Raw genomic sequence first — 13,836 nt, forward strand, 5'->3', positions numbered from 1 at the left:
ACAATTTTCAATGTCAAATTCAAGCACTTTTCAAGCACTTTTAAGGGTAATTTTCAAATTTTCCAGCACAGCACCTTCTAGCTGGGGTCAAATACATATCTACAAGCACACGTAAACTCAGGATTATTTTTTTCACTTTTTATCACAATGATGTATATTGTATTATGTTAGAAACATCTAAAATTAGGTTTCATAATAGCAAAATATTTAGAAAATAAAGGAGAACACAAAGTTTTTTCTAAAAAAAACCAAAGGGAAGCCACTTGTCGTTCTTCAGACACACTCACACTGAACCAAAGATTAAGATAAAAATGTCCCTGGAGTCGACCTGAGAACACACGACAATCTTCTTTTATGACTTAAAGTTTTATTTTATAAATGTATCACCTCTCTGTAGGTAGCTTTGTCTAACCATCTAACCTGGCAGAGTAAATATTAAAAATAAATAGATAAATCATATCACAGAGTTATAATCGCAAGCACTTTCAAGCACTTCAACTAAAATTCAAGCACTTTCAGACCTTGAAAACACAACACTGAAATTCAAGCATTTTCAAGAATTTCAAGCACCCGTACGAACCCTGATGTGTGTGTTTACAGCTTTGAGAAAACTCCACCAAGGCCATTAACAAATGATTCTGTTTCTAATAAACACAAGTGGACTTCAGTTAATTATTGTATTGTGGGTTACTGTCATTTTCACTTGAAATAACTTTAAGCCAATGAACTGTTTATTATAGATCTACATTGTTTTAGTCAAATATTGACCCTAAACAAGAACAATTTGTTTCAATTTTCAGCTTTAAAATGTGGATTTACAGTCATTTTGTGCATCTGGATAAAGAATCAACCCGACACACACCAGAGGAACACTGAATGTCCCAGCTCTAAAAATACAGTCATTTATTTCACTGACATGCGTCTCTTCCAAACCTATACTAAATGGACAAAGGTCACATTGAGTTCAGGTGTTTCTAAAAAGGGGCAGAGCTAATACATGATCGTGTCAAATATCATAATAGAATTCTATGTTGATATGAATATTACAATAAACATTTTTATTTTGTCCTTAAGGGTTAACACTCAAAGACCTGCCTTAGTGAAGCTGATTCTGATTTTTGCAAAGTCAGATTTTTAAAAATATTTTCCCACATATTTCTGAGGTTCATTGAAGAACTGTTGTAAGACTTTTTCAGGTTTCCAAGACTATTATTGGGAAATAAGTCACTTTTATGCAGAGACTCGATGCGTTTCACTGATATCTGGAAATATTTGTATTTATCTTTTCAATTTGACAGCAGTTTCTTGTGACTTCAGATGGTTCAAGTGAAGGTAAACTCCCCATAACAAAAACTTGAACTGTGATTCTATTGCTGAAATATCATTTGCCGCTGTTAAATGACACCCCCTGAAAAATAGTATCATAGTTGATCTATTTCAATAACAAAAACAGCTCATTTTGCTAAAAGTTGAGGAATTTGCGTCAGTAAAAATGTCTTTCTGTAACTCTTTTCAGACTTCAGAGGAGTTCAGTGTCTTCGTATTTTGACAGAAACCTACCCAGATGTCACATTTTCCGGGGAAGAACCTCTCTGGGATGCGAGCGGCGTAAAGACAGGCTCCGGTGATGTACAGGGTGGCCATGAGCAGCAGCCAGCCGATCTGACCGATGGCGGTGGCCTTGATGAGACCCTCGCTGATGACGAAGTGCAGAGTGGGAACGACGCCGCTCAAACCCAGACCCACAAACACACCTAGAGCAGAACAGAGACGGCGCAACATGAAGGAAACGACAGTAAAACCAGCCCAGATGCAACGCTTTCGGGGACACGCGACGTCTTCGTACCTGCTCTGACTCCTCTGTACTGCGGCGTGGCGAAGAAGTCGCACTGGGAGACGGTGATGGCCGCCAATCCCAGAATGCACACCACGATCAGGTAGATGAAGCAGGGCTGAGGAGAGCAGTAGAAGGAGTAGTAGAGCCACGGCACGAAGGAGCCCATGATCAGGAAGGCGATCCCACTGTAGTCCAACCTACACAAACACACACACAAACACACACAGCGTCACGTCCACTCAGCGTTGTGTAATTACGACACAATGTGGCTTTATTCTCTGAGCAAAGAGCACATTGTTCTGAAATGGACGATATGATACAGGAAGATGAGAGCAGTCTGACACATGGAGACGGACTTAAGAGGTTTCACTGTTTGTTCATGGGTTTCGTTCTCTGACTGTGGAAAATCTGTCTCGGAAACATTCACATCTCCTCTTATACTCCACAGTTCCCTCCTTTATATAAATATAAAACACAAAGAGGAACATTGATTCATTTCTTTTGTTCGTGTGTTTGCATTAGACGTTCTGGTACAGTCTATGATTCAGTCACCAGTACAGTTTACACTGTCATTGTATCTGTTAATCCCTTCACCTTCTGGTCTTTCTGATACAGATTCATTCCATTTTTTACTGATTTAGCACCAACTTTATGATGCTGGTCCACCCCTCATGTGGCTAGAGTCTCTGGAAGCCCCTGCACTATTATGTAGAAGAGTTTTTACGTTTTATCCCTGGAAGAATGTCTGATGGAACAATTACTATCGGTTCTGTAAACACACTGTTGGCCATAAAGATGAAATATAACATTTTTACTTCTCATGAAATGATTGTGATAATGTGATCTATTCCTGATAGATAAAGTGTAACTGGGACTCAGTATATAATCATTACACCTGGTCAAAGGTGATTAATATAAATATTTATAAACAGGAATAAAAAGACGAATTTGTCTGAAAAAAAAAAAAATTATTCCAACTTTATGGGTAACAGTGTATTTCTGTTTTATGTCAATTGTTTATGTGTGTTATGTTATTTCTGATAATTTATTTATATATTTAATTAGTTAGCTAGACTTGAAAAAGCAATGAAAACTCTCTTAAAAAGTCAATTAAAAGTCTTTCTTTTTCCACTAATACAATATTTCCACCATATAACACAATCAGCTGCTGAAGTCTCCTCAACCATGCCTGGATCATCACCAGTTCTAACTTATATTGTTATTATTTTGTCATTTTAATTAAATTTTTGGGACAATCAACAATGCAGGACATTCATAAATAGGACCAGGATCATTTTAGTTAAATAAAACACAACGACAAATCCTTCATTTCTATTTGAAGTAGTTTGTTTTTGTGACAAAAACCAGATTTCTGCACTTGTTTAGGTTTGTATGATGTGAGCATTGAGAATGTATAATGTATAATTCTGATGTGTTTCTTACTTGGAGAAAACTCTGGAGACGCCCTCAGAGTGGCAGTAGACAGTGTGGAAGAGCCAGGAGAAGGACAGGCAGAGGATGGCTCCCAGGAAAAACATCCCAATCACCACCTTCTCCTGGACCGGAGCTACGAACGACATGTTGGGCCTGAACATGTACATCAGACCCAGGCAGAGGAAAAACAGACAGCCTGCAGAGAAAAAAACAACAAAAAGGACCAAAGGTTAAATGGAACAGAGGAGGAGGAGGTGAACCAGGGATGCCACCAGGAGGAAGCAGAATTCACTAAGTCAGTCTGAGGAAGGAAAAACCTGAATGAGACTTAGTCATTCATTTAACTTTTACAAACAACAGGGAAAACACATTTAGTAAACAGTAATCCTGTTAATCTCCAGGCAGTCACGCAAAATCAAAAATAACACAGTGGAATTTGATGGATTACTTAAGTTACACAAACCCCACCGCATGGCGTTTGACACATTAATACTTATGAAAGATAATAAGCTTAGTTTCTGTGCTTGCCAGTGTGATGTTTTATGTAACAGTTTCTTACCCAACCTGTCTAACTAAGAAAATTTACTTGAGGACGGAAAAAGAGCAAGTGAGGGAATAAATGTGAGCGACATCAAACAGCTTACAAGATTCACTCTGCTCCATCTAAACCCAGAGGCAGGGCTGTGACTAACACGGGGGTCATGGGAGATTTTATCCGAGTTGACAAATGAGTCTGCAGTTAAAAAATGTGAGTAAGATGTATCCTTTTAACTGAGCACAGCACTTCCACACAAATGAATTCATTTGGTCTCATTTATAAAGTATTTGAAATGTGTTCATATTTTCAGTAGCAAATGTGAATGCTATTGTTTTTGAGGGGCTGTTAAACTCTCTGGGTCATCTATATTATAAAAACCACATGGCCTCTTTGTGTGTGTGTGTGTGTGTGTGTGTGTCTGCTTTATAACTGATAAACTGGACAGATCTAGCCTTTGCCTTTTGCAGGACTTATGTATTATGGGTCAAGGATCACACAGGCCAAAACAGCTTATTGATACGACCAGTACTTTTGGAGTTATTAGTTGTTTTATAATTACAATGGGCTTACAGTTGGCCTGCGGATGAGTCTATTCACAACCGCAAATGGGGGAGGGGCTGGATCCGGATCAACAGAAACACTTGGACACAATGGGAGAACCAGGTCCGGCTGTGATCACACACTAACAAGGTCGATCTGGTTCTTACTGTGGCCTGGTCCCACTCCGCCGATCCCTGGTCAGACCTGGCCTGTTAACGTCCCCCTATGGACCACCCCCCCTCGCCACAACATGATGACAGACTGTTCTGCGCAGACTCCGATCAGATGGACTGGAGTTCAGCGGATCCAGACACAGGATGGCAGTGGGTCACAATAAACCGTCATGTTCAGTCTTGTGTAAAAGTCTTACGCTGCCTTCACGTGCTACTGGAAATAGTAAAATTCAATAAATCGTCATGTTCAGTCCGGTGTAAAACTCTATGGTCCATGTCGATGTCAATACAAAACAAAATGAGGCCCATTCAATTTCTTGCTAATCTGTGTGTTACACCATAAACCTAGTCAAGTCATCAAGTCATGTGAATGTGATGAAGTCATACAGTAATGATGTAAAGCCCTTTCAAAGACAGTTATAAGGTAACTATGAATGCATTCGTACTTTTGATTTCAATATAAAACTAAATGAGGACCATTATATTTCTTCCTAATCTGTGTATTACAGCAGTAAATTTAGCTCAGCTCCCCATTTTATCAACTGTACTGCTTCTAGAACCTGTGGATTCCCATGGGTCAACGCACTAGTTTGTTTATAGTTTGAACCATTTCAATGTAAAACAAACCAATGGATTAGTTGACAGCAGAAGTTTCATTCATATAAAACCAAGTTAAGACCACAAAACAGCGACGATAACACAAAATTCATAATCATAACTTCATAATGTGACCTTTACATATGCTCTTCTTTGTCTTATTCAGTGAGTTTTAGCAGTAGATGAATGCTCGTACTGTTGGATCTGTTCAGTGTTAGCTTAACGGTGTAAACTCCTCTGAGTTCAACTCTCCTCTGGGCGACATGATTCTCTGGAGATTTCTGGTCTCAAGATTGATTTCCCAAGAAATCTCCACACTTTATTAACTGTTAATCTTTTCCTTTTTTAAGTCATTGCTGTGTCCTTATTGTATTATATTACTGTATATTACATTACATTATATTATTCTATTATATATTGTATATAGTCATTATTGTTTTGCACTTTGTTTCCTCTTTGTTGTGTGTATACAGTGACCAATAATTTCCCAGCTTGGGTTAAATAAAGTATTTGTGATTTTTCTGAAAGTTTGCTAGATTGGTCTGTTGATTTATGAAACTATTCATGACATACACTTGTCTTAGACTGCTAGCTTGTTTTTAATATTTGCCCATTTACATGCCTGTTCTGTTTTCTGAAAATTGGTTTTGTTGAGCTTTTAGTGAATATTCCTCTAGCTCTGTGGATGTATAGCATGTGTATACTGCTACAACCATCACATAGTATTACCATGGCAACACAGATGGAGTAGAGAATCTTATAAGGTGAGGTGGAAACAGGAGTAAAAAGGCCAGTAACGTTAATTTATGCACAAGGTTTCTATCATTTTTTTAGATAAACTATCAAGAACAAATTCAAGTTGCGATGGTTTGCCATGTCCAACTAGGATTCTCCTGGTCTTACTCTACTGGTAACAGTCTGTCATACCTAACAGGTGTGTCCAGATGTTTCCCGTCTCTGTGTGGATTCTAAAGATGCTCTTGAAGCAGGCGCGGAACGAAGGCATGGGTGGCCTGTGGCCGTGAAGCAGGAAGTCATTGTCTTTCAGCCAATCAGGGAGCACGTCATGTGGGATGACGCGCCACCGGCCCTCCCACACCTGATTGTGTAACAAACAAACAGGGGAAGACATGTTACATAAACATCATTTTCATGTTTTGGAAAACAATGTGAAGGCTGGTGAACATGTACAATGTTATCAACTAAATGACTGTAACTGGATTTCAGTAGATTTATTCGAAGCAGCTGCTTGTTTATCACATGCCCTTGAAACAGGATATGTGTGTGTTTGTGCGTAAGATTGAGGTACAGTATGTGCTGATGAGGTGAGTGTGTGAAGTGTAGGTGTCAAATGAACAGCATGGGGGGTTAAGTGATGTAAATAAATAAACTGCAGTCCGATGTGATACCCCCGATAGAGAGCAGAGAGAGTTTCCTGATAGATTCTAAACTATGATTCATTTCACTCATTTACAGCCTGCTGGCTCCAATTCAAGTCGAGTATCGTGCAGAAAAGTATGTGTGTTGATATTAGTGCTGGAGCCCTCCGGGTTCACATGGGTTTACACACGTCGGTACAAATAATGGCAGAATAACTAATGAGACACAACATGGCCTCTGACAAGCTGCATAAAACCCATCCAAAACATAATCTTCTGACTGTGTGACTATATGGCCAAGTAGACGAAAGAAAGACACTTTTCACTGATTAACTGGTTAATTCTGGGTATTTTCTTCCTGTTTTTATTTTCTTTTGTACAGTAATATATTCTGTCAAATGTCACATAAAAATGATAAACCTGAGCATGTGTTTGTTTGTTCATGACATATTCTGTGTTCACTTCAGTCTTTACGGCATTATTGTTATCATTTACTAAGTGGTTTTACAGAGTGTGGAGCCTGTATAAAACACAAAATCCAGGGGTTATGAGAGGATAAATTGGATTAAACAGATTTAGACATTAACTTATTTTTGCATAATGACTTGTTTCTTACCTTGTGTACGAACTCCTCCATCCTCTCCATGGCGTGGTGAGCCTGCAGCAGCGGAGTCATTCCCATGAAACCCTCATCACTGCTCCTGTCGTCTTCCTCCTGCTCCTTCTGTTCCACTCCTTTGCCTCTATCATCCTCTTCACTTTTTCTTCTATCATCATCGCTCTCTGTGACACTCTGAAAAATATAAGAAAAAAATAATCCACACAATAAGGACAGAGGAACTTAAAAGGACTCCAAATTCTCTGGTGAAAAAGGAGAAATAATCACTGTTAGGACTTAATTTCTTTCGTGTTTAATTTAACTTTAGTAGATTAAGACAGGGGGATGACATTTCAGTTGAACCTGCTGCTTGTATATTATAACCACTTAATGACTGTGAGGCTTTATTGATCCCAGATTACATAATCCTCTTCCCGTATGCAAACTAAATTCAACATGACAAGAGCCAGTTCATCACTGATCAGTTTGTATGTGCTCCTACTTATTAAAACCCTTCATCTAGGGAAGCAACAATGACAGTTGTTTTTTTTATAAATAAAAATTAAACGGTAAAATGGCAACTAAAGTGTTATTTCGTCCACATGGCATTTTTAACAGTAAAATCTGACAAGAAACAACAAGAGACTGGTGTGGGTCTAAGTCTGCACATGCAAATAATAAGAAAAAAGGCAAACACATAGTAAGAAACAGAGCTAATTTTAGATTTAACAGATGTGGAGAATCTGAGCAATATTTCATTTAAATGGGAAATTAGGCAGACTGTGTGAATTCAATCTAACACAATAGCTGTCACATCTGGGGAGCCGACAACACAATGAATATGTTCATCATTACCAATACACAGAGACAAACAATCGCACCCACTGACACAATGAAAACAGCTAAATTGCGAGTGGATTTAAGTGTCCGTGCTCACAAACACACGTCAAGCACATGTTAATTGCTATCCCAGACCCACTGTGTACATTATTCTATATTCTGCAGTCCTGACACAGACAAATGATTTCTGACAGACACAGGTCACACTCTGCTGAAAGCAAATGATTAGAAAAGAGTTGCCTTCACTTCTTTCCATTGCTCCACAGAAGGAGGGCGGGGGTAAAAGACAGACAAGAGTGAGTAAATTAGAAAAGCAGTGAGACAGACAGAGACACAAGAACAAGAGGACTGCAGAAAGAGAGAGGCAGAAATCTTGTTGTATATATAATGCATGACTAACCCATTTTTAAAGACCCACAAGCAAAACACACTTCAACACTATGGTCCCTGATAGTGTGCGTGCTTGCCCATGATGGCCTTTCCTTTCTGTGGATATTTCTGAGGATTTCACTTTTAAAGTCTGTCAGAGTCTCACACAGTCAACACTTCCAGCTTCCTAAAGTCAGTCAGTCCAACGTCTGCCTGTGTCGGTCTGTCTGTGTGCAACTGTTCTTCAAGTGTATCGCACATGCTTAATCATGCATGAGGATGAATCTCAGTCTGCTGCTGTGTCTGGTAAGAAAAGGACAAATACACAAACGCACATAAACACACACACACATACACAGTGTCATGTGCACTTGAAGGTGAGCAACTGTAAAACCATATCCTCATAAATCTACCGTTTCACAGCAAAGAAAAGGCGACACCTGACATCAACGGCGTGTGAATGTGCGTGAGGCTAAGCGCCAGTGACTGAGTATACTATGAGAGCAGAGGGTATCTGGGTGACTGCCAAGTAGTCACGTGTGCGCTGCAGTCTTTGTGTGTGTGTGAATAATAACCTGTCTTGTGTGTCCATGCATGCATGTAATGTAGGTATAGGCTGAAATCCAGATGCCGCCAGTATTACTGCCGACTGTGAGGTTATTCTTGAAGGTGTGAATAACTGTGTGTTGTGAGGGTAAAAACACCAATCTATACCTGTGCAGATGAAACTGCGCCAAATGAAGCGTGGTTATGTATCCATACACGCAGATTGCACACAGATATGGAATGGAAAACAGCAGGAGCTACTGAACAATAACAATAAATGGGACAGATGTACATTTTTTCTGCAGACTGGGGAAAATAGATGGAGATGAATGGGAAGCATTTAGCCTACAAACTGTACACTGAAGTGATTTATGGGCAGAGATTGTCTCACAACAGGCCTTCTATTCACTACAACTACGATCTATCAGTATGATCAACATGTTACTGAAGGTTAGTAAAAAAAAATAAGTCACTGAAGAATGAGAAAAGCAATCAAGTTGCTGAGATTTCCAATGCAGACGAGATTCATAATTATGTTCTCACATGACCAGGCCAACTTCCTGTTAGTAGTAAACAGATGTAAAGTGGTTTCTGTTTAAGTAGCTACATGTACTGTTTATGCTTCAAAAGTATCATTAAAATGTTTATAATAATGAGCTTAGACCTTATTTCAAAGATGTCAATAAATGTGTTCACATCTCATGTATTATTGTGAATGTATGTGAACACTAGAGGAAGTAGTGAGCCACTCTGCCCATCTACCCTGGTGTTGAAAACTAATGGCAAGGCCGAGCTAAGGATGAAAACCAGTAAGAAATAACTTTTAGAGTCAAAGAAAGTGACAAAGTGATTAAAGAAAACACAAGCACCGTTTGCTAATCCTGTAAAGTGAAAGAATGGAGTTTAATGCTGAAATCACAGTTTCTTTGACACTATTGAGCTGGACTATGAGGTTTATGAAGGCATAAAGTTACTATGACATGTTTGCTAACATTTGTTGATCACATTTCAGACTAAACTGTGACAGTTCTGACCTTGATCAGATGATTCCAAACAGATCTTTAGTTCAACTATTGACAACACAAGCTGTAGTGAAAATGGAGGTGATCTGTGGTTTTACTGCGCCTCTTTTCTGTCTCTAAACAGAGCTAAGCTAATAGAGCTATAATGTAAAGTATCAGCTGACTCTACACGTGACTGTTTTAAGACACTGGTATTTTGACTGACTGAGTTTTTATTTGAAGGAGGAATCTTAATGACATGATTAGTGCGTTGACCCGTGGTTCCCCACGGGCTCTAGATCCTCTGATACAGTTCATTTCTTTACTTTCTTTCCTTTCTTGGTAAATTCCACTGGCATTTCCAGTTGAATAACCTCTCAGCTGGCATGTCTGTTTCTGCACATGAAATATGACACCATGGCAATGTGGCCCTATTGTCTATCTGTTGCTAGGTAACCCACTACAATGATGATTGTATGACTCTGGGCATAGCAACGTGATTGGCTATTGGGAGGCTATTGTATTCCATAATTACCAATATTGGTCCTATCAACTTGCTGTTTTTCGCTAGTCTCTTCCTTAACCAAAAATAGATAAATATGCCCCAACACAGCAGTCAACTATTTCCGGATTTTGTGTAATGCCCAAGACACACACACACACACACACACACACAGTCCACTTCTCATTTATAATATAGATAATACACTTACACAATATACAGTCTGTAGATAGACGTAGTGGTAATTCATTAGTAGTTTTGGCAGCTGTGAGTGCATTCCGGTTCACAACTTCCATCTGATGTTGATAGTTTGGGATAGTCCTACATCTTACCCCTTTAAAAAAGAGAATATTCACAATGGACTCCTGCCACTGAGGCTGAGCTATGTCAACATGTCCTTAAAGTACAAAAATGAACAGAAATTTACAATATACAACACAATACAGACTAATCTGGTAGGTAGGAGAAACTATGCAAATGACATAAAAATAATTCAAAAGTTGAGAAGAATTTACTTTTACTTGGGAAAATATCTGTTATTTTGACGGTTACATTAGGGACATGCGTCAAAACACAAGCAGTTTTGTAAACTGTAAAAAACTGCTGGTAAATTCTGCCACAGCATGTTTCCTGCCTTGATCTGCAGAATATTTGTGCTCGATAAAACACAGCCTGGTATCTGCTTGTTAGCAACTGACTGCCTTTGTACCACATGAAACAGTGTTAAGGAAAAATGTGTTAACAGACACTCAGGAGGTGAAATGAAACTAGAAAGTGTGGCACCAAATGTTGAAGTTTAGCAGCAGGTGATGCAGAAGGTCTGGCTGGCTGCTCAGCTGAGGCTGCTGAAATCAGATCTAACAACAAGCCAGAATAGGATCCAGACATGAGGACTAGTCAAGTGAGGAGTTCTTGGAAACATGGGCTATCCAACATGTTAATGCACTTGTGCTCTCATTACTCACACATACACACATTCAGGCCTCACTCGGAAAAACAAAGTATGTCAGACACATGTGACTCAACTTCAGCTGCCCAGTCTGCAGCAAGTTATTATGGCAGAGGTTATGGAGTCAAATTTCGCACTGTGTGAAAGTGTGTGCATGTGCAGTCACGGATATGATGCCATCCCTCTGGGAAGCGTCCGTCTTCAACAGCTCATCATGTATGACTAAAACAAGCCGACGCGGGGCCCACCAGTGGTCTGATAACATCCACAGTCACGTGTGTTGGCTGAGAAACTACAGATGTTACTGCACTGTGCAATTTTCTGAGAAACACAAATCTGGAAATTAATTTACACAGATTTGATGACATAGAGCATGCATCTGTTCCAAAGAGGAGCTTGTCTATCTACTCAGAAAATACTTGGTCTTGGGAAACCAATTTACAAAGCTGAATAACAAAACTACTCAAGTGAAATGGTCCGTGTTTTATCTGCTTCTGCCATTTCACAAACATCACATCTAGTACTGAAGGTTGAAATAAATATAAGTGCAAATTTGTATGTGTTCACTATGTGAAGCAACTGCAGTTTTCATGTGTCTCATATAAACCTCAGTGTGTTGATTTTACTGAAGAGTAAAATAATTAAAAGACCTAGCTGTTATATGTATTTATTCTCCTTCTAAAACTATAACAGATTATAATATTAATGTAGTAGTACAGAGGAGTACTTGTATCACACATCTATTTGTATCAATTTAACAAATGACTGAAGAAACAAATATAAACAAAGTCAGAATAAATGTCAAGAAAATACGTGTGAACCGAGCTCACTAGACTTGGACAGAGTACAGACGCAGAACGGGAGAGGAACCAAAAATAATCCCTCGAGAGCAGAGTCTGCTCAAGATTAAAGGAGGCAGTTTTCTTCTTAAAAGCCCCTGAAGACCAATCCTCATCTCTGTCTCACACACAAAACATATATTGTTTTCCCCTCAGACTCATTAGCCATGCTGTACGTAGACCTGGCTAATGACTTCTCTTATGCACACACACTTGAGATATCGTCCGTGTGTGTGTGTGTTGTGATAAAAGGTTTGGTCTAATTGGCTCTGTAGCGCTTCACAGTCAGCCACTAGAAGATAAGTTTGAGTGGAAAGCAAGGGGGTAAGGGCTGGGCCAGGGTTTTGAAGAAAAATCCCAACATTTCTCTGAAAGCTGGAACTCCAGATTCACTGTAAACAAAGTCACATGTAGCACAGCGGTGGGTGCAATCCAGGAAATGGCCTGTCAGCCAATAGCAACACAGCTGAAACTGCACGGACCAGTCAGAGGAGAATGTGAACTGAGAGCAGAACGCAGAGGGCAGAGCTCACCCTTGGACACTGTAACCCCTGCACAGCACCGACATTCCACATGTGACTCGTGCAAGTACAATGCTCTCTTGGGATGGTAACAAATTGGAAAAGATCCTAAAAAGAGGCATGCAGTACATTCTAAACACACACACCCAAAAATAACAAACAGATGCTGTGCTGACACTCCAGGACATACTGTTCTGTCAGTTTGGACCAGTGATCTTAGGAAAGCCCTGGAAAATCCACCTTAACATGGTAACAATTTAACAGATTTTACAAGTTTTTAATTCCTTAAACATCAATCTTTGTAATAAGTATTACTTTTGACGTACAAGGGTTGGTTTTTAACTCCTATAATTTACTGAGGCTTCTGCTTTGGTTCATATATACTTTAATAAGTGGTATCTGACTGATTGGTGTAATAAGAGAAGGTCTAAGCACCTGTATCTGGGCATTAAATCATAAAAGCAAAAACATGTGAATATTACCACAAACAGCTGACTGCATCTAAAATTCTAAACATTGTTCTCAGTTTATTGTTATTTCCTCTTTGTTAGGGAACATAGGACAAAGAAGGTGTGCGCAACAGAAGCCTACAACTTGTGTTTTTATATATATATATATATATATATATATATATATATATATATATATATATATATATATATATACACACACACACATATATATATATTTTATATATATATATATATATATATATATATATATATATATATATATATATATATATATATATATATATATATGATAAAGTGTTACTACACGTTGGTTTATGTGCATTTATATAATAGATTTACAAATATTCCACTGGAAACAACCTGAAAAGTGAACGTATTGTAATGTGCAGACAGTGTTTTGAAATAGGTCAAATATTCCTATTGAGTAAAACCTGTTTTCTCATTAATTTCACATTTTGACCCAGGATTTTATGTTGGAAACTACAGTCAACCAGCATGTTTTACTTCATTTTTCTTTATTAGTGACTCAAACTTGGTAAAGTTTCACTACTTTTATTCTGGAGGCATTTTGCTTATAGACCAGTGTTATCGATACAGACTATGCAAAATCAATAGCACCTTTATGGCCTTACGAGTCTAATAATCTGTCTGAAGCCTTTCCATGGTTGACATTGTTTGGTTATGTTGGCAGGTAAAGAGC

General features: G+C 38.7%; 1 protein-coding gene across 1 annotated transcript in view; it reads right to left on the reverse strand.

The window, feature by feature from the left end:
• Positions 1-13,836, reverse strand: part of LOC115430051 (adiponectin receptor protein 2-like) — a 33,850-nt gene that overhangs the window by 2,189 nt on the left and 17,825 nt on the right. The window contains exons 4-8 of the mRNA XM_030149926.1: positions 7,115-7,291; positions 6,047-6,218; positions 3,281-3,467; positions 1,847-2,034; positions 1,561-1,754 (exon numbers count right to left, since the gene is read on the reverse strand). Of these exons, the coding sequence (XP_030005786.1) occupies positions 1,561-1,754; positions 1,847-2,034; positions 3,281-3,467; positions 6,047-6,218; positions 7,115-7,291 (918 nt within the window). The remainder of the gene's footprint in view (positions 1-1,560; positions 1,755-1,846; positions 2,035-3,280; positions 3,468-6,046; positions 6,219-7,114; positions 7,292-13,836) is intronic.

Source organism: Sphaeramia orbicularis, chromosome 12 (genome assembly GCF_902148855.1).
Source record: "Sphaeramia orbicularis chromosome 12, fSphaOr1.1, whole genome shotgun sequence".
NCBI lineage: Eukaryota > Metazoa > Chordata > Actinopteri > Kurtiformes > Apogonidae > Sphaeramia > Sphaeramia orbicularis.